The 18,364-nt window shown below is 44.8% G+C and overlaps 1 protein-coding gene across 2 annotated transcripts in view; it reads left to right on the top strand.

The window, feature by feature from the left end:
- LOC134038949 (NACHT, LRR and PYD domains-containing protein 12-like) overlaps window positions 1–18,364 on the top strand; it is a 495,359-nt gene that overhangs the window by 157,222 nt on the left and 319,773 nt on the right. Inside the window, exon 10 of one of the 2 annotated variants that reach the window (XM_062484635.1) lies at window positions 16,816–16,989. The exons of the other annotated variant lie outside the window; for it this stretch is intronic. Within the exon in view, the coding sequence (XP_062340619.1) occupies window positions 16,816–16,989 (174 nt within the window). The remainder of the gene's footprint in view (window positions 1–16,815; window positions 16,990–18,364) is intronic. 2 annotated transcript variants of the gene reach the window in all.

Below are 18,364 nucleotides of genomic sequence, written 5' to 3'. Positions count from 1 at the left end.
ACAGCAGATGTTAGCCATTTCTTGGGAATGGTCACATACATTGCAAAGTTTATCCCTAAATTTTCAGACACCACCAAACCGCTCAGAGACTTGCTATCAAAGAACAATGAGTGGTCTTGGGGCCAAATGCAACAGACATTTTTGAAAATCTCAAAAAGGAGCTGGCATCACAGAGAGTGTTGGCTCAGTACAGACTACTAGCCAAAACAAAAGTGTCTGCAGACGCATCATCCTTTGGCCTGGGTGCTGTCCTTATGCAGAGACACATGGAGTGGCGTCCAATCGCATACATTTCTCGAAGTCTCTCTGAAACAGAGCAACGTTATGCCCAGTTTGAAAAGGAGGCGTTAGCCGTCACCTGGGCATGTGAAAGGTTGAGTACATACCTCATAGGCTTATCATTCACGATAGAGACAGACCATAAACCACTACTGGCCCTGTTGAGGACAAAATCATTGGATGATTTACCTCCCAGAGTGCAGCGATTCCGCCTCAGACTGCTGAGGTTCACATTACAAGATAACTTACGTGCCAGGGAAAGCGCTCATCACAGCTGATGCACTCTCCAGGGCTCCTGTGAGACGCCCACCGACCGAAGAAGAGGCACAGCTAGAAGGGGAAGTGCAGATATTTATCAATATGACACGTGAAAACTTACCTGCATCCCAGGGTAAACTTCAACAGATAGCAGAGCACCAACAGCAGGATTCCATCTGCAGCCAGCTGATGTCACAGTGCAAGAGAGGGTGGCCACGGCAAGAAGAGCTGCCCCAGCAACTGAAGCCCTATTGGGTCCACCACAGTGAGCTACACATGAATGGTGACCTTCTGATGAAAGGCCAGCGGATTTTTATACCAGACACATTACAGAAGGAAATTCTGGCCAGACTACATGAGGGACATATGGGGACAACCAAATGCAGACTGAGGGCCCAACAGTCAGTTTGATGGCAGGGACTGGGTGTGCAAATCACAAGAGTGGTGGCCCAGTGTGAGGTATGTGCTAAAAATCAACCACTTCACCCAGAACCAATGATACCCTTAGAGCTGCCACAGCGGCCCTGGCAGAAAGTAGGAGCTGATATGTTTTACTGGGAAAATGACTCTTATTGTTAGTAGACTACTACTCTCGATACATTGAAGTAATAAAACCCCCAATAACCACATCAGCAGGAGTTATCAATGGCTTTAAATCAATATTTGCTAGACATGGGGTTCCGGAAGTACTGATAACTGATAATGGCCCTCAGTTTCCTTCAAGCTCTTTCTCCTCATTTGCCAAGGACAACGACTTCAGACATGTGACCAGCAGCCCATACTTTGCACAGCAATGGAGAGGCAGAGAGCTGTGAAAACCGTCAAGGGCCTATTGAGGAAAAATGCTGACCCATACAGGGCCCTGTTGGCTTACAAAGTCACACCGCTGCATCAGGGACCATCGCCAGCAGAACTCCTGATGAGCAGGAGACTGCGCTCACCATTGCCAGTCTCACCTGTTCAACTCAAACCTCAATGGCCAAACAGGAAGGCCTTTGCAGACAAGGACAAACAGCTGAAACACACACAGACAGTTAACTTTAACCACAGACACAGAGCTACTGTGACTCTGAAATGCAAGTATCAAAACGCAAAGCCAAGTAACTTTGTGGGTGGGACTCTGGCGCTGTTGCTATTATACCGGCAGGATAAATGTCTTTGCGCCTGGCGCAAATCTAAAATGGGTTGGTCTGAAGTAGTTACATTACTAATGGGTGTGGTTTGGGCGTAACGTGCAATAAACCAATCAGAGCATTATCTGTCGGGTTAATCAGAAGGTTGCCGGTTCGATTCCCTGCCGTGAAAAATGATGTTGTGTCCATGGGCTAGGCACTTCACCCTACTTGCCTCGGGGAGAATGTCCCTGTACTTGCTGTAAGTCGCTCTGGATAAGAGCATCTGCTAAATGACTAAATGTAAATGTAATCTCACATTCCCTTTAAGAACATGCGCGCTTGTTCCATGACGGATTGCTATTATAACGGCGGATTTGCTAGGCGCACGCCAGGAGCGGTTCACAGCCGAGGAGACCGACGTTTTCGTCAGGTCTGTAAAAGATAGAGAAGTGACATTGTATGGGAAAGGCAGAGCAGTTTTCTCATTGCACTAAGTTGCCCACTCATGCTGCTCATTCAAATTCTTATTCTTGTTTTTATATATAGGCCTATTTTATTTTTTTAATTGTTATATTTTTAAATGGTTTAGTTCTTAGAATTAGTTTAACTATTGTACTTTTTTTACTTAATTTAAGAACCGTATATGTTTATTGTTTGCACCGTCCTGCCACAGTAAATTCCGTGTTTGTGTAACATAGGCTACATGGCGAATAAACCGAATTCTGATTCTGATGGGCATGGGAGAAGAAACCCACCCAAATTAGCTTTGGTTAAACAGGCATGAGAGGAAATTGCCACAGTTGTTACAAATCAAGTTCACATACATAGAGATTTCTCATGAAAATATTTTTAATCATTGACATGAAAGACATGTAACACAGCTAGCCATACAATAAATCAAAACAATGTAACGTAGCTTCGCAGGAAGAAGACCCTGGCCTTGCCAGCAGTGCGCACGGGTTTTCGCTGAACCGCTCCCGGGAGCGCAAAGTCAAGATAGGGTGCAAGATAGGGCCCCAGAACTAAAAGCAGGCCAACGAGTCTGGATCACAAACACAAAATAATCTGCTGAGAAAAGCAGACGCTCGTATGTAGTGGAAACAGACTCAGAAGAGGTGAGGACAAACAAAGCACACCTCAGGAGATACAAGCCCAACCACCGGCTGTGGGCGACACAGAACAGGCATCAGGGCCAGAAGAAGGGGAAGGGGCGAGGGAGAGGATGCAGAGGGCCTACCCAAGGAGAGAGGTGAAAGCCCCGGAGTGGCTTAAAGACTTTTAAACATAACACCTAGAATTAAATAAGACAGTGCCAGGTTCATGTTTAATCTGTCTGATATCTTTGGTTCAGGTTTAATATTTGCAATAGACTAGGTGACCTACAGTTAAGGCAGTTCTGCCAGTGTGAGCATTTTGATTTAAAGCTTTATCACTACTTTGGGGAAATGGGAGATGTAGTATGACCCTCTGGATGCCCCGTACCTGGGGCTGTATAAATGTATCTGTGTGTGTTGTCATGGAAGCAGTTCAGTAAATATGCCAGCAGGCTAAGGACATGCAGTTGTCTGTATTAATTTGTAATGCCAATTACTACACTGTAGGCTTGACAAACAAGAAGAACTGACCCCAAACAGAAAACACAGGGATAAATGAGGGTAGGAAGGAAGATGGGAGACACCTGGAGGGGGTGGAGACAAACAGGAGATGGGTGAAACAGATTAGGGTGAGACAGGAATATATTTAAGACATACTACTTCATTACATTATGGTATGATGGCTTGGGCAGTATGTTTTGTATCTTTCCCTGTGGTCAACACCACTATCCCTGCATCAAGGGTTGTGTATCAGAAATAGCCAGAAAAGTGTGCTGCCTTGGATACTGACAGACCTATTGGATGCAGTATGTAATACATTCTTAGTATATTGTACTACTATTTAACTGGATATACAATTTCTGACATACTATAGGATGGTAGGATCCAGATTGAGATAGAGGGAACTCAAACAACCAAGACGGACCAAGATCTGACTAATCAAACCGTCTTGGTGTTTAAGAGGAAAATAATCAGACTGACAGGTTGTCTCCGTGGCAACAAACTTGGTACACGCACTTGTATTTGAGAAAGAGAGCATGCGCGACAACTGAAAACCTAGTGTAGCCTATTAGCTTACTTATCAGTCACAGTAACTTAACACATATAGTTTTATTCTGTGTGTGAAAAAAACAAAGAGAAAGCAGGCGATCTGCTGGGCCAATTTATGAGCGGGCAGAGCGGCCCACCGTGAATTCTCCCGATTCTCCCGATGGCCACTCCGGGCCTGAATACTATTAATAAATGAGCAATATTTTAGGGGGTGCTATCGGGGTGCTTTGGTCTTTCTTGGGGGTGCTGAAGCACCTGCTAGCCCCTCCCTAGCGCCGCCCATGCAGGGAGGTGCAAACACTAAACATATACAAATCTTAAATTAAGTAAAGGTACAGAAGTTTAACTATTCCTAAGAACTAAACAATCTAAGAATAAAACAATTTAAATATAAAATAAAATATATATAAGAATAAGAATGAGCAGCATGAGTGGTCAACATAGTGCAATCAGATACTGGGTTAAATAATGAATGAATGTCAGTGGGAGTCCTTGGCCTTGTTGAAGAAGCCAGTAGCAGATGGAAAGAAACTGTTCTTATGGCGTGAGGTTTTGGTCCTGATGGACCGCAGCCTTCTGCCGGAGGGGAGTAGCTGGAACAGGGAGTGGCCAGGGTGGGAGGGGTCGGCCACAATCTTCCTCGCTCGCCTCAGGGTCCTCGAGGTGTGCAGGTCCTCGAGGGTAGGCAGATTGCAGCCGATCACCTTCTCAGCAGTGCGGATGATACGCTGCAGTCTGCTCTTGTCCTTGACAGTGGCAGCAGCGTACCAGATGGTGATGGAAGAGGTGAGGATGGACTCAATGATGGCTGTGTAGAAGTACACCATCATTGTCTTTGGCAGGTTGAATTTCTTCAGCTGCCGTAGGAAGTACATCCTCTGTTGTGCTTTCTTGGTGAGGGAGCTGATGTTCAGTTCCCACTTGAGGTCCTGGGAGAGAATGGTGCCCAGGAAGCGGAAGGACTCCACAGTGTTGACTGGGGAGTCACACAGGGTGATGGGGGTGAGTGGGGCTGTATTCTTCCTGAAGTCCACAACCATCTCCACTGTCTTAAGAGCATTGAGCTCTAGGTTGTTCTGGCTGCACCAGGTCACCAGGTTGTCAGCTTCCCACCTATAATCAGACTCGTCCCCGTCAGAGATGAGCCCAATGAGGGTGGTGTTGTCCGCAAACTTCAGAAGTTTGACAGACGGATGACTGGAGGTGCAACTGTTGGTGTACAGGGAGAAGAGCAGAGGGGAAAGGACGCAGCCCTGAAGAGATCCGGTGCTGATGGACCGGGAGTCAGAGACTTGTGTTCCCAGCTTAACGCACTGCTTCCTGTCAGACAGGAAGTCTGTGATCCACCTGCAGGTGGAGTCGGGCACGTTCAGCTGGGAGAGCTTGTCCTGAAGCAGGGCGGGGATGATGGTGTTGAAGGCAGAGCTGAAGTCCACAAACAGGATCCTGGCGTAGGATGCTGGGGAGTCCAGGTTCTGTAGGGTGAAGTGGAGGGCCATGTTAACGGCGTCATCCACCGACCTGTTGGCTCTGTAGGCAAACTGCAGTGGGTCCAGGAAAGGGTTGGTGATGGATTTGAGGTGTGCCAGCACAAGGCGCTCAAAAGACTTCATAACCAGAGAGGTCAGGGCGACGGGTCTGTAGTCATTGAGTCCTGTTGGCCTTGGTTTTTTGGGCACAGGGATGATGGTGGAGGACTTGAGACAGGCTGGCACATGGCATGTCTCTAGGGAGGTGTTAAAGATGTTGGTAAACACCGGAGACAGCTGGTCAGCGCAGTGCTTGAGGGTGGCAGGAGAGACAGAGTCCGGCCCAGCTGCTTTGCGGGGGTTCTGCCTCTTGAAAAGTCTGTTAACTTCACTCTCCTGAATGGAGAGAGTCGTCACTGTAGAGGGGGGGAGGGGGGAGGCCTCTTGGGTGGGAGGGGGTAGATCAGGACAGTCCAATTGTCTTTCAAATCTACAGTAGAACTCGTTCAGGTCGTTGGCCAGGCGGGAGTCGTTAGTGGAGTGGGGGGCTCTGGGCTTGTAGTTGGTAATCTGCCTGAGCCCTCTCCAGACAGAAGCAGATTCGTTAGCAGAGAACTGGCGCTTCAGTCTCTCTGAGTACCGTCGTTTAGCCTCTATCACCGCCTTGCTAAACCTGTTTTTCGACTCCTTGAATCTGTCTCTATCCCCACTCCGAAATGCTTCCTCCTTCTCTGACCTCAACCTTCTGAGCGTTGCTGAGAACCAGGGCTTGTCGTTGTTGAAGCTCACCCTGGTGCGTGTTGGAATACAGCAGTCCTCACAGAAGCTGATGTATGATGTCACAGCCTCTGTGAGTTCATCCAAACTATTGGTAGCAGTCGTGAACATATCCCAGTCAGTTCACAACTGCTAACAATAGTCTGGATGAACTCACTTACAACATAGATTACATCTATGATAAGCTAAAAAAAACAACAACAAAAAAGTCCTAAATGTACAAAATAGTATACAATATATACAATACAATATACTAAACCTCTAAAACACATAATGACCTATACTAACCTAAGACAAGTGGGGTATAGTTAGAGCAATAGTGCAATATTGCTGATTGTGCAACCAGTAGCTGAAAATGTGTGCAAAGTGACTAGTGAGAAATGTATCAATGTAAAGTGGCTAATGAGAAATGTCCATATCAATGTCCATTCAGAAGCGTGATGGCCCTTTGATAGAAACTTGTCCAGTCTGCGTGTGCGAGACCGAATGCTTCGGTAGCGCCTGCCAGAAGGCAACAGGGTAAAGAGACTGAAGGATGGGTGGTAACAGTCTCTTAGAATCCTGCCAGCTTTCCTGAGGCATCGTGTGTGGTAGGTGTCCCTGTCTGTGCAGCTCCCATACCTCACTGTGATGCAACCAGTCAGTATGCTCTCTATGGTGCATCTGTAGAAGTTAGTGAGGATGACTGAGTCCATGCCAAACATCTTCAGTCTCTGCAAGAAGAGGAGGCGTTTCTGGGCAGCTTTGATCGCCTCTTGATCATTGCTGATGTTCACCCCTAGGAACCTGAAGCAGCTGACCTTTTCCACTCTGGATCCGTTGACGTGAAGGGGTGCATGCTCCTCCTCCTGCCGCCTCCTATAGTCCACAATCATCTCCTTGGTCTTGCTGACATTGAGAGAGAGGTTATTGCCCTGACACCATGATGTCAGGGTATCAACCTCCTCTCTGTAGGCTGACTTGTCACTGTCAGAGATGAGGCCCACAATGGTTGTGTCGTCAGCAAACTTAACAAGGAGGTTGGAACTGTGCGTTGCCACACAGTTGTGAGTGAACAAGGAGAAGATGAAGAAAAACAAGTCTTCGGTAGAAGTAAAAATGAAGAATTCTGAGACAAGATATCTTTCAACAGCTCAAGGCAGCTCGACGGTTTATTCAGCAAGTCAGCTACTCGTTCATACAAAGGCAAAAAGACAATCTCAATGCCCCAACACTCTCATTTTATAGCCTAGATGAGAATAATTCCGCCCCGCCCTGGTTAATATTACACAAGTCCCAGAACCTTCTAGAAGGTTCTATGAACGCCTTATCTGGCTGATAAAGTTGTTGATGAACTCCTCTACTACTGAAAAAGCCCATTTCTCCTGACCCCCACCCTCCGATGTTCTGGCCTCCTTATCTTACTTTCAACAACCCCTCAGCAACTTACCTCAACCAAACTTTCCATCTCCTTTATCACTCTTAATTCTGGCTTAGATCAGCAGAACCCATTACTATTGGTGACTTCAGTCCCTTAAGAGTAAGATCAGAGATCAGTTAACTCCACCAGCTGTTCTACATTTACATTTATGCATTTAGCAGATGCTTCTATCCAAAGCGACTTCCAAGAAAGAGTTTTACAAAAGTGCATAGGTCACTGTTCTCCCACTCATTGTTGTGCAACAACAGCCTATTCTACTCTGGACACATTCTCTTCTCATCTTAAGTTTGCCAAACCACTCTCCATTTCATCTTTCCTCCTGCTCTGGCTAAATCCAGTTCATTAACTGCGCAGTTTTCTTACCCCTCCTTGCTTTACCTTGCTCTCCCATAATCAATATCCCACCACAGAGAACAGGAGAGGGCTGAGCACACAGCCCTGGGGGGTGCCTGTGTTGGTGATCAGTGTGGATGAGGTAGTCCCAGGTAGAGATGCACCGAATCCAGGATTCGGTTTCGGCGGAACCTTAGAATTGTTTTCCACCAAACCGAACCCTACGCTTGCACTACACGTGCTACACTGGTCGACGTAATGACGCCGCCGTTGATTACGGGAAGGTGTTTACGTAGGTGGACTGTTCCATGCTGTAGGCTGAGAGAACGTGAAAATGGAACTCGCGAGCAGAAAGTGTTGTTTGGCAGTACTTTCAGTCAAAAGAAGGCGATTCAAGTCGAGCTGTATGTTCAATTTGCAATGCCTATTTGTCTTGTGGTGGCAAGGACCCTAAAAAATACACAACATCTCCGCTGTTAAAACATTTGCATATGAAACATCCGAAAGAAATTCAAGAAATCTAAAAGGCAAATATTTTGGATATTGATTGGATCTTGAGATAGGCATATGGTATTTGTCAAAATAGTTTTTCCCACTTGTCTTCCTGGCATAATGTTGCCTATTCTTTTTTTTTTACAGTTAAAATAAAATGAAAAAATACACTGCTGTGGACGTTGTTTAGCCTACAGCATGTGTTTACTGCGTTAATGGACTGAGGATGGGGGTAGGATTCAGTATTCGGTTGAACCCAAAAAATCTGGATTCCGTGCATCCCTAGTCCCAGGTCCAGAAGCTTGGAGACCAGTCTGGAGGGGATGATGGTGTTGAATGCTGAGCTGTAGACAATGAACAGCATCCGCACATATGTATTCCCTTTGTCCAGGTGAGAGCGGTGTGCATAGTCAGGGCGATGGCATTGTCTGTAGACCTGTTGGACCGGTATACAAACTGCATAAGGTCCAGGGTGGGAGGCACGCTCTAAGCACTTCATGATGACAGAGGTCAGTGCTATCGGGCGATAGTTGTTCATGCAGGTGACCTTGGTGTTCTTGGGCACAGGGACGATGGTGGTCCTCTTGAAGCAGGTGGGGAGTACAGACAGGCTGAGGGAGAGGTGGAAGATGTCACTGAAGACCCCTGCTAGCTGGTCAGCGCAGCACCTGATATGTTGTCTGGGCCAGGTGCCTTGCGAGGGTTGAGCTTTTTGGAGCAATGCCTCAGCTACAGTTATTGTAGGCACACCACTGGCTAGGCCCTCAGGTAACTCCACTGCAGGGGGGTCACTGTCCCTCTCAAAGTGAGCGTAGAAGGTACTCAGTTCGTCTGGCAGTAGGACAGAGGACTGGGTCTCACTGTAGCCTCTCTCTTTGTAGTCTGTAATAGCTCCACAATCCACTCCACATGCGCCTGGGGTCAGAGCCATGGTAGCTGGACTCCACCTTGGTCCTGTAAGCCCTTTTCACTGCTTTGATCGCCTTCAGAGGGTCGTATCTGGCCTTCTTGTACTGACCAGAGTTAAAGGCGACAGACCGGGCCTCTCAGGTTGGCCTGGACCACGGCATCAAACCAGGGCTTCTGATTTTTATTTTATTTATTTGTTTATTTGTCAGGGAAAATGCAGCGCACATTATTACATACATCAATAACAATATGTTGTAGATGTGCTGCGTAAAAGGTTTCTAGCCAATAGGCTAATTTGCAACCCCAGTCCCTGGTCTTTCTAAAAAGTTAATCAAAATATAATTGACTACATAGTGTGAGTTACACAATCATGCAGCAGATGCAATATATTAGTATATAATGAGGCTGCCTCATGGTGCACATTCTCCAGACCATTGATAATCTCATACAGTTCATCCAAAGCAGCAGCCTTTTCTGCCTGGGGGGGTGTAGACTGCACTCATGACCACCGCAGTGAACTCCCGAGGTAGATAGAAGGGTCTGATTTTACAGTTAATAGCTCAAGGACAGGAGAGCAGTGAGATGCTAGTACCGCTACATCCGTGGCCCATAGAAAGTTAACCTGAACGTTAGCGAGTAGGATGGTTGGAAAAGCAGGTTAGAAGCTCCGTTTCCGAGTTCGGACGAGGACTCCAGCACGTCGGCCTTGTTTCTTCTTCCTCCGTCTCGCAGGTAAACAGAGCGGCGGAACAACAAAGAGCCCGCTGCATTCCGAGCTCCAACTCGAACTCTGGAATTAAAGTTTGTAAAATAATCCTTGCTAAGTGAAAACTTAATATCCAGAAGTGTTTGCTGGTCGTATTGAATGCAAAATACAAAATCGACAAAACAACTTACAAACACTAACAAGACAAACAAAATGTTAGGTAATAATAGCGTAGCTCTCGTCAGTGTGGCCATACTGCAGGTGCACCGGAACACATTCCTATATAGTTTATATACAGTTTTATATAGTACCTAACATCTGGTCATTTCTATACAACAAGCAGGACACGTCCGTCAAACACAATTCAGTGACAGCTGAAACAACAGCCTCAGAACCTGATGTCCCAGAGCTCCTTCCCCCAGGTGATGAGGATTCTCCTGCAACAAGTCAGGGTGTCATAAAACATAAAAATGACCCAAAAATCACCCAGACTTCATGTCTCCAGATGACCCCCCTGGTCAAACTAATCTCCATTGTATCAACAATCTTAGAAAGCAGGCCATATAATATGATACACCCATCCTCCAGGACATACTTCTAAATCCTTCATCCCCTTTCTTGACCTAACTGGTTAACTGGTCTCAGAACATTCCAACCCAGTTTCACTTTCCCATTGTGGACGTGTGTGACTTTGTGGTTGTTGTGATGTTAATTCTTTTTTACATTTTACGAATGTTAGGGTTGCATTTCTGTGCTGTGACCCATTTATTTTCCTTATGGCCTGCTCACATTTACCTGGACAGGGAGTTATGCATCTGGCAGCTTTTGTGCTGTTGTTTGAAAATGTTCAAAGTCTTCAATCAATCTTCAAAGTTCAAAAAACGGCACTGGAACTTGGCAAAGTTTGATGCAATGGCTTTATTGGTCTTCAAGATGACAAAAATCCCAATAAATGTGAGCAGGTTCTGGAACCCAACTGATCTTTACCCCCCAGGCATCCAATTACATACTGCTCACCTATTTTCATGTGCTATTTTACTATTGATAGTTACAGATGGTCTTCGATCTTACGCATAACACAATTGGTCACCTGTTCTGGGGGTTTCAGATTTCACTCGCACCTTAGCTTTGGTGCCTTTGACCTTGCTGGGTGACAATAATAAGTGTTTCTCTTAAAACAGGTTCTGTAACCCACAATTACAATGAGGCTGCTCACGCTGCTTACACAATCAGGCTCGTTGTAAATCCTCCCTACTTAGGGCCAGTGCTGACCTTGTACAGGCGGCCACAGATAAGATTCTAGGCGTGGGGTCAAAAACAGCGGATCTTGACTTGTAGCTCAGGCCTCAGCCTGCAAAGGACGATGCCTGCCTCCAGGTGGCCTTCTCCCTCACTCCTCAGCCTCTGTCACCCAGATCTCACACTCAGGCTCAATATCTTCTATCGTTTAGTGATAATAATACTAAGCTCAACTATAATAAGTCAACAGCTTAACATATGGTTTCCAGTAATATAAAATAATACTAAAAGGGGTGAAAAAGGTTTCATTTTCAATCAGATAAATCCATAATCATACCCATCTTCATCGTTTCAACAGCATGGTGTCAATTTCCACGTCAGTCCCTGTGGTTGGCACCTCTTCCACTGCATGAAAGGTTTCGGATTAGGAATAGCAAGAAGTGTGCTTGGTGTATAATACTACTATGTAACTGGCTATTTTTACTTCAGAGGATGGTACATTTACATTTATTCTTTCAGCAGACACTTTTATCCAAAGGGACTTCCAAGAGAGAGCTTTACAAAAAGTGCATAGGTCAATGATCATAAACAACGAGATAGCCCCATACATTGCGGGTAGCCAAAACATGAAGCATACACTGTGAAAAAGCAAATAAGTGCCAAAGGGAAGAAACATAAGAGCATGTACAATTAATCAACATGATCCTCTAAAGTGCTAGAGTGTACCTGGTGGAAAGCAAGCAACAATAATATAATTCACAGCAAGTACAAATAGTTAAATCAGTTACAACTAACCAACAGGAGTGACCAACAAGTCCCTCAATAATGGTCATTGTGTTCCTGGAGGAAATAAGCTAACATCTGATCCAACAAACCTTTAAGTGCTGGTGTACTCCCGGAACAAGTGCGTCTTTAGCCTTTTCTTGAAGGTGGGGAGACAGTCAGTGTCTCTGATGGAGGTGATTCCCCCATTGGGAGCCCAGACAGGAGAAGAGCTTGGGTTGGGAGCGGGTGCTCTTGAGAGGTGGGGCCACCAGACGGTTGTCAGAAGAAGACCGTAGGTGGCGGGTAGGAGTGTAAGGCTGGAGGAGAGACTGGATGTAGGCAGGTGCAGTCCCGTTCACCGCTCGGAAGGTCAGTACCAGGGTCTTGAATCTGATGCGGGCCGTGATGGGTAGCCAGTGGAGGGAGATGAAGAGCGGGGTGACATGGGAGCGTCTGGGTAGGTTGATTGTAGCATTCCATCTGAGATGCAGGGATAGTATACTGGCCCACGATTTCTGACGGTATTGCACCTTGCGTATGCGTACATTTAAGGGCCAGGGAGACGTGCACAAAGTACACACCAAATGAACGCAGGATACGTGCTGCAGTCATTCAGCATGTGTACACGTACATAGCGGAAAGTATATTTCGGCCTTAAGTGTCAGGTGCAACGCTGCTCTTTAGGAAGTTGAACACACTTGTATTGGTCATTTGCACAGATCACTAAAGATAATATTGGCCATTATATTCCTTGAGGTTGGTTTTGCTACATGTAACATAGCATTAAAGCAAAAAGAGAACAGAATGCAGACAAGAATGTAACAATTTTAAACTACACTGCTCAAAATAATTAAAGGAACAGTTTTTTATCAGGGTATGGCATGAATTAACTTCACTGATAATGATCTGGTCAGTTAAGTAGCAGAGGGGTACTTTCCGCTGCATCGGTGTTGATGTAATTAACAACAGGTACACTAGAGGGGCAACAATGAGCCGACCCCTAAACAGGACTGGTTTTTCATGTGGAGTCCATTCCAAGTTTCTTCTTTGAGTGGGAGCATGAGGCGATTTCTTAACCCTACAGAAGTTGCACATATTGTCCAACTCTGAGCCGTTGCAAGGAGATTTGATGTGTCTCCCAGCACAATCTCCAGTACATGGAGGACATTCCAGGAGACAGGCAGTTAATCTAGGAGAGCTGGACAGGGCCGTAGAAGGTCCTCAACCCATCAGCAGGGCCGATATCTGCTGCTTTGTGCAAGGAGGAACAGGTTGAGCACTGCCCAAGCCCTACAGAATGACCTCCAGCAAGCCACTGGTGTGAATGTCTCTGCCCAAACAATCAGAAACAGACTTCATGAGGGTGTCCTCAGGGCACAACGTCCTACAGTGTGCCCTGTGCTCACTGCCCAGCACCGTGGAGCTCGATTGGCATTTGCTATAGAACACCAGAACTGGCATGTCCGCCCCTGGCGCCCTGTGCTTTTCACAGATGAGAGCAGGTTCACCCTGACCACCTGTGATAGATGTGAAAGGGTCTGGAGAAGCCAAGGAGAACACTGTACTGCCTGCAACATCATTCAGCATGACCGGTTTGGTGGTGGGTCAGTGATGGTCTGGGGAGGCATATCCATGGAGGGACGCACAGGCCTCTACAGGCTAGAGAACGGCAGTCTGACTGCCATTAGGTATCGGGATGAAATCCTTGAACCCATGGTCAGACCCTACGCTGGTGCAGTAGGTCCTGGGTTCCAACAATTCCCGGCCTCATGTGGCAAGAGTGTGCAGGCAGTACCTGGAGGGTGAAGGAATCGCTACAATTGAATGGCTCTCACAATCACCTGACCTAAACCCGATAGAACACCTCTGGGACATTATGTTTCGGTCCATCAGACACCGCCAGGTTGCTCCTCAGACTTTACAGGAGCTCACTGATGCCCTTCGACAGATCTGGGAGGACATCCCACAAGACACCATCCGTCGTCTCATTAGGAGCATGCCGCGACGTTGTCAAGCATGCATACAAGCACGTGGGGTCCACACAAGATATTGAGATCTGATGTGTTTTCAAAAGTGTTCCATAATTTTTTGAGCAGTGTAGAATATATATATATATATATTTAGCAAGATATAACATGTTGAAATACAGAAAGACATAGGCATGATGGTGTTGATGATTAACCGTTTGTTCCAACACCGTTATCCACGAACAGCATCCTAATATAGCAGTTCCTCTTCTCTCAGGATGGAAGGCAGAGCCAACAGGCAGTTATGTTGCTCTTTTGTAGCAGAATATGGTTATCTAATGACCTAACAGAATTAAATAAATACTTATAAGCATTCTGTTATTTTAAAATATATAATAATATTTAATATTTAATTAAAATAATAATTTATTGGGTAGCTAAGTTTCTTTTTGCATACATTTGGTTAATTTCACTTCCATTTAATTCCCCTTTCATTTTTCAGAAGAACTTGCTGTTATTTCACTATGATAATATTGTCCAATAGCATTCTTGGCATGCTATGTCACGTGATCTCTGGATCAGTTAGCCGTGTTTCTAAAAAGAACGACGTTAACTAATGGCGTCGGAACCAGCGATGTATATCTGCTCAGAAAATTCAAAGATAAGAAAAATGTAGCTAACATCTGAAAGTTTAAGTCAACAAAACATGACTTGCCAGTCCAGAACAAAAGTATTTGAGTTTTTTTTACTGTAATTTAGAAGAAGTTTACCTCAGGATAACCACAGGATATTCGCGGTGTATAAACCAGGACATTTTGTAGCTAGCTAATAAAGAGCGACTGAGGTGGGATATTCTTCAGTTGGAATCCAACTCAGTGGAACAAGTTCGCCAGGTAGGCTGATATTTCACAGTTTTATATGTAAAATGACATTTTAGTTGACTGAGGCAGGGTAAGGGGAACGGGAGGTAGTTACAAATATCTAGGAAGAGGCAGCAGGAGAGGGCTTTGCCGTTTAGTTGTTTATTATGCATAAGACCTCATTGGCGTAATGGAGGAACGTTTGTATGCCGACTGCACGACTTTCAAACACACGATATTGTTGTAAGACTTTAGCATTCAGTCGAACAACCCCATTATATTAGCCGTTTCCCAATATGGCTTTTATAGCATTCAATAAAGCGTGCTTGATGCTGCCAGTACACACTCTCCCTGCGCGTTGAACTTCAGAGTTTCCATCTCCGTCAATCATACCAGCGCAGGTGACGACAATGTCCCTTGATTGGGGATAGCGGCCAGGTTTTGTGGAATACAAAAAACCTTTTTCAGTTTGAAGCTCAAGTTCCAATAAAAGGGCGAGTTCTCGCTTAATGTTTCTAGTTTTCCAATACGTCTATATCGTTGCCATTATACACAGGTAGTTTAGGAGTGATCTTGTGCTGACACAATGTATCAGATTTTCCAGTCCTTATTTGCCGTTTAGTTGTTATTTATTATGCATAGTTGTAAAATGTAGATTGACATACCAGGTTTCCCAATGTCATTGGTGGTCTGTGCACTGTGGTCTGTTCTCTGGTCTGGTGAGAACTGTGTCCCTTCCCTCTACCTGTGCCCCTTCCTGTCACCTGTGTCCCTAAAATATAGAACCCTGTGCCTCCAATGACTGCCACCCAGTGTCCAAAATATTCTGACAATTCTATCTAACCAAAATAATATGACATGTCAATAAGAAACACAAATGGCTCCTACAGTTCGGAAAGTGGAAGATAGATGCTGTCTATTCTGCCGGAAAGCTAAAGGAGAACTACAGCTAAACTACAGTTTAAACAAGAACTCACACAGGGAGACTTATTAGTTGATTTGGTCACTACCTCCGTATACAGAGGAATGGCCATTTTTATTTATTTTTGTGTACGTCTATTAATTGTAAAGTGGTATGTTCACGTCAACCAAGAGGCCAGTCGTGATGTGTCGTTTGTGAACGATTCCTTCATTTTGAACGATCTTTAGAATGACTGGGGAGTAACGAGTCGTCTCAGTGAGTGATTCGTTCATCTTCTTGTGGCAGCGCATCGGGACTGTTGCATTGGCTCAGTAGAGGAAACAGAAAGGATTCGTTCACCTCATTCACTTTCACGTGACTGCTAGGTTTAGCATAGAAGACGTGAATGATTCGAGTGATAATTACAGGTTTTGTTATTTTTGCTTTACTTACAGTTCAGTGCAGTAATTGTTTGCTGTGATAATTAAATGCCAGTGTGATAATAAGTGACCATTTCAAATCATGCAAACTGTCATGATGTATTGTATTTAATGGGGGAATTTTTGTGGAAATATTATCTGGCACACAAATGTGCAATTCCTTTCCCTATAGCCTACTCCAATTTATCTTGGCTGGTTTAGATGCACTCATATTTCTTCCTTTGGAATATGATAACTGTTTAAAATAGTGGAAATATTGAACAAGCAAACTTGCTTGTTCTTTATCCTCGATTCTCTATTATCCCAACATTCCCAATACAAAAAACATGTTGTACAAATATATAGAATTGTCTGTCACATGGCTCTTCTTTCATTGGCTCCCTTGCATAGATCCTGCACCCGTGCGTGCGTGTATATGTCTTAAAGTGGCCCTGCTTAGGCTAACTAAATGAAATGCTCAGATAAGATAAGGATCTTCCTGTTTACCTAAGCCTTTACCATGCATATAGTTCACCTGGGGGGTTGGCCTCTCTCTACACAAATGGAATGCTGAACACAGTATCATTCTTATACAGGATAAAGAGTTACATCTTCAACTTTTCTGATATTGGATTACGTGGGTCACTCTGTCTAATGAGGGGAGGTGCAGCTATGACAGTACCTGCCAAATGAACCCCTCTGTGCTGACTCACTCTGGAGGCCCAGATGGATTCTGTCACAATATTGATCCTCTTTCTACAGGCTGTCAGACTGTCTGGTCACAGAGGAAGGCTGTGCTTCTCTGGCCTCATCTCTGAGGTCCAACCCCTTCCACCTGAGGGAACTGGACCTGAGCTACAATCATCCAGGAGAAAAAGGATTGAAGCTGCTCTCTGCTGGACTGGAGGATCCACACTGCAGACTGGAGAAACTCAAGTAAGGAGATGTTTGTTTTTTATATACCTCTTAATGTAAAGTCGCTTAACACTGAATATATCTAATTACGTTAATAGGCCTTGCATTTCTTGATGATACAATTAAAACTGCATTTTTACTCTACAATCTACAATATGGTTGAACTATGATTGTAGCCACAATCATAATTGTATTTCCAGAAAGCGGGTTTAGTGAAAACTGAGTTTTTAAACCCTGAGATGAGGGAAACTCTGGGTTTTTAGCTCCAGAAAGAGAGGCCACTAAAACCAGACGTTGTAAAATGTAGCTCAGCTCAAACCTAGGTCCTAGTGTCGGTTTGAAGTGAATGTAGCTAGGGACTTCAACAAGAAAAAAAAATGGAATCAATTTGAGCGCAAAATAGTTTTTGAGCTTCATATAATATAAACATTACGTTGGACTCATATTGTTATATTTGACAAATGTTTTTAACTACAAATATTATTATATTTACTCAGTTTTGGACACCTTTATGCAGAGAATGATGATACTAAGGCCCAATCCCAATGTCCCCCCTAAACCCTGAGCCCTGAACCCTCACACACTTACTTGATGTCACCTAGTAAGTGATTGAGTGCAAGAGGCTACAAGAGCTCAAAATGCTATAAATCGGAATGGTTCAGCACTTTGCGGCATTATAGGTAAAATAGTAATGTTGTTGGATCAAATCTGATGAAAGCATATTTGGAATTTATCATCAAAGGACAACCTACACACTAGGGCTGCACGATTATGGCCAAAATGATAAGCACGATTATTTTGATCAACATTGAGATCACGATTAATTATCATGATTATTTGCTGATTTTAACCAAAGCAACTTTTTTTGTCACGTAGGCTAATTATACCATGCAGTTCGTCAGTGATGAAGTAAGCAAACAGCGCTTGATCGGCCATGACTGACGTCAACGCAGCAAACCAGGAAGCAGGAATGTCCGACTTTACGCAGCCGTTTATAACTCTTCCCCGACTTCAAGCAGCAACTCTCGCTGGTCGTTTCATGCAGCCGATGTCGAACGCACCTATGGTTTACGGAGCGCTAGATTGGCTTTGCCAAAGAATGCCGCATTTTAAATATTGCTCCATCATGCAAATTTGATCGTGGGAAGCCAAAATCGTGATCGTGATTAAAATTGTATTAATTGTGCAGCCCTACTACACCCAGTTCTGGCTATATTAACCGTCAGTGAGCTTTGTGTTTAAACTTACTGATGTTAACTGTTATTTCTAACTCTGTTTACGTCAGGGTTGGTTGCTCCTTCCATGCTTGTTTGTTTACTGTTCTTCGTCTTTCTTGTCTTATGAGGAGGGTTAGACAGGATCTTTTTCTCTCTTCCGGGCTTCCCCCGGTAACCCT

The sequence above is a fragment of the Osmerus eperlanus genome, chromosome 18 (assembly GCF_963692335.1).
Source record: "Osmerus eperlanus chromosome 18, fOsmEpe2.1, whole genome shotgun sequence".
In the NCBI taxonomy this organism is placed as follows: domain Eukaryota; kingdom Metazoa; phylum Chordata; class Actinopteri; order Osmeriformes; family Osmeridae; genus Osmerus; species Osmerus eperlanus.
Note: the sequence above shows the minus strand (reverse complement) of the source record. Positions and strands in the feature narration are given on the sequence as shown.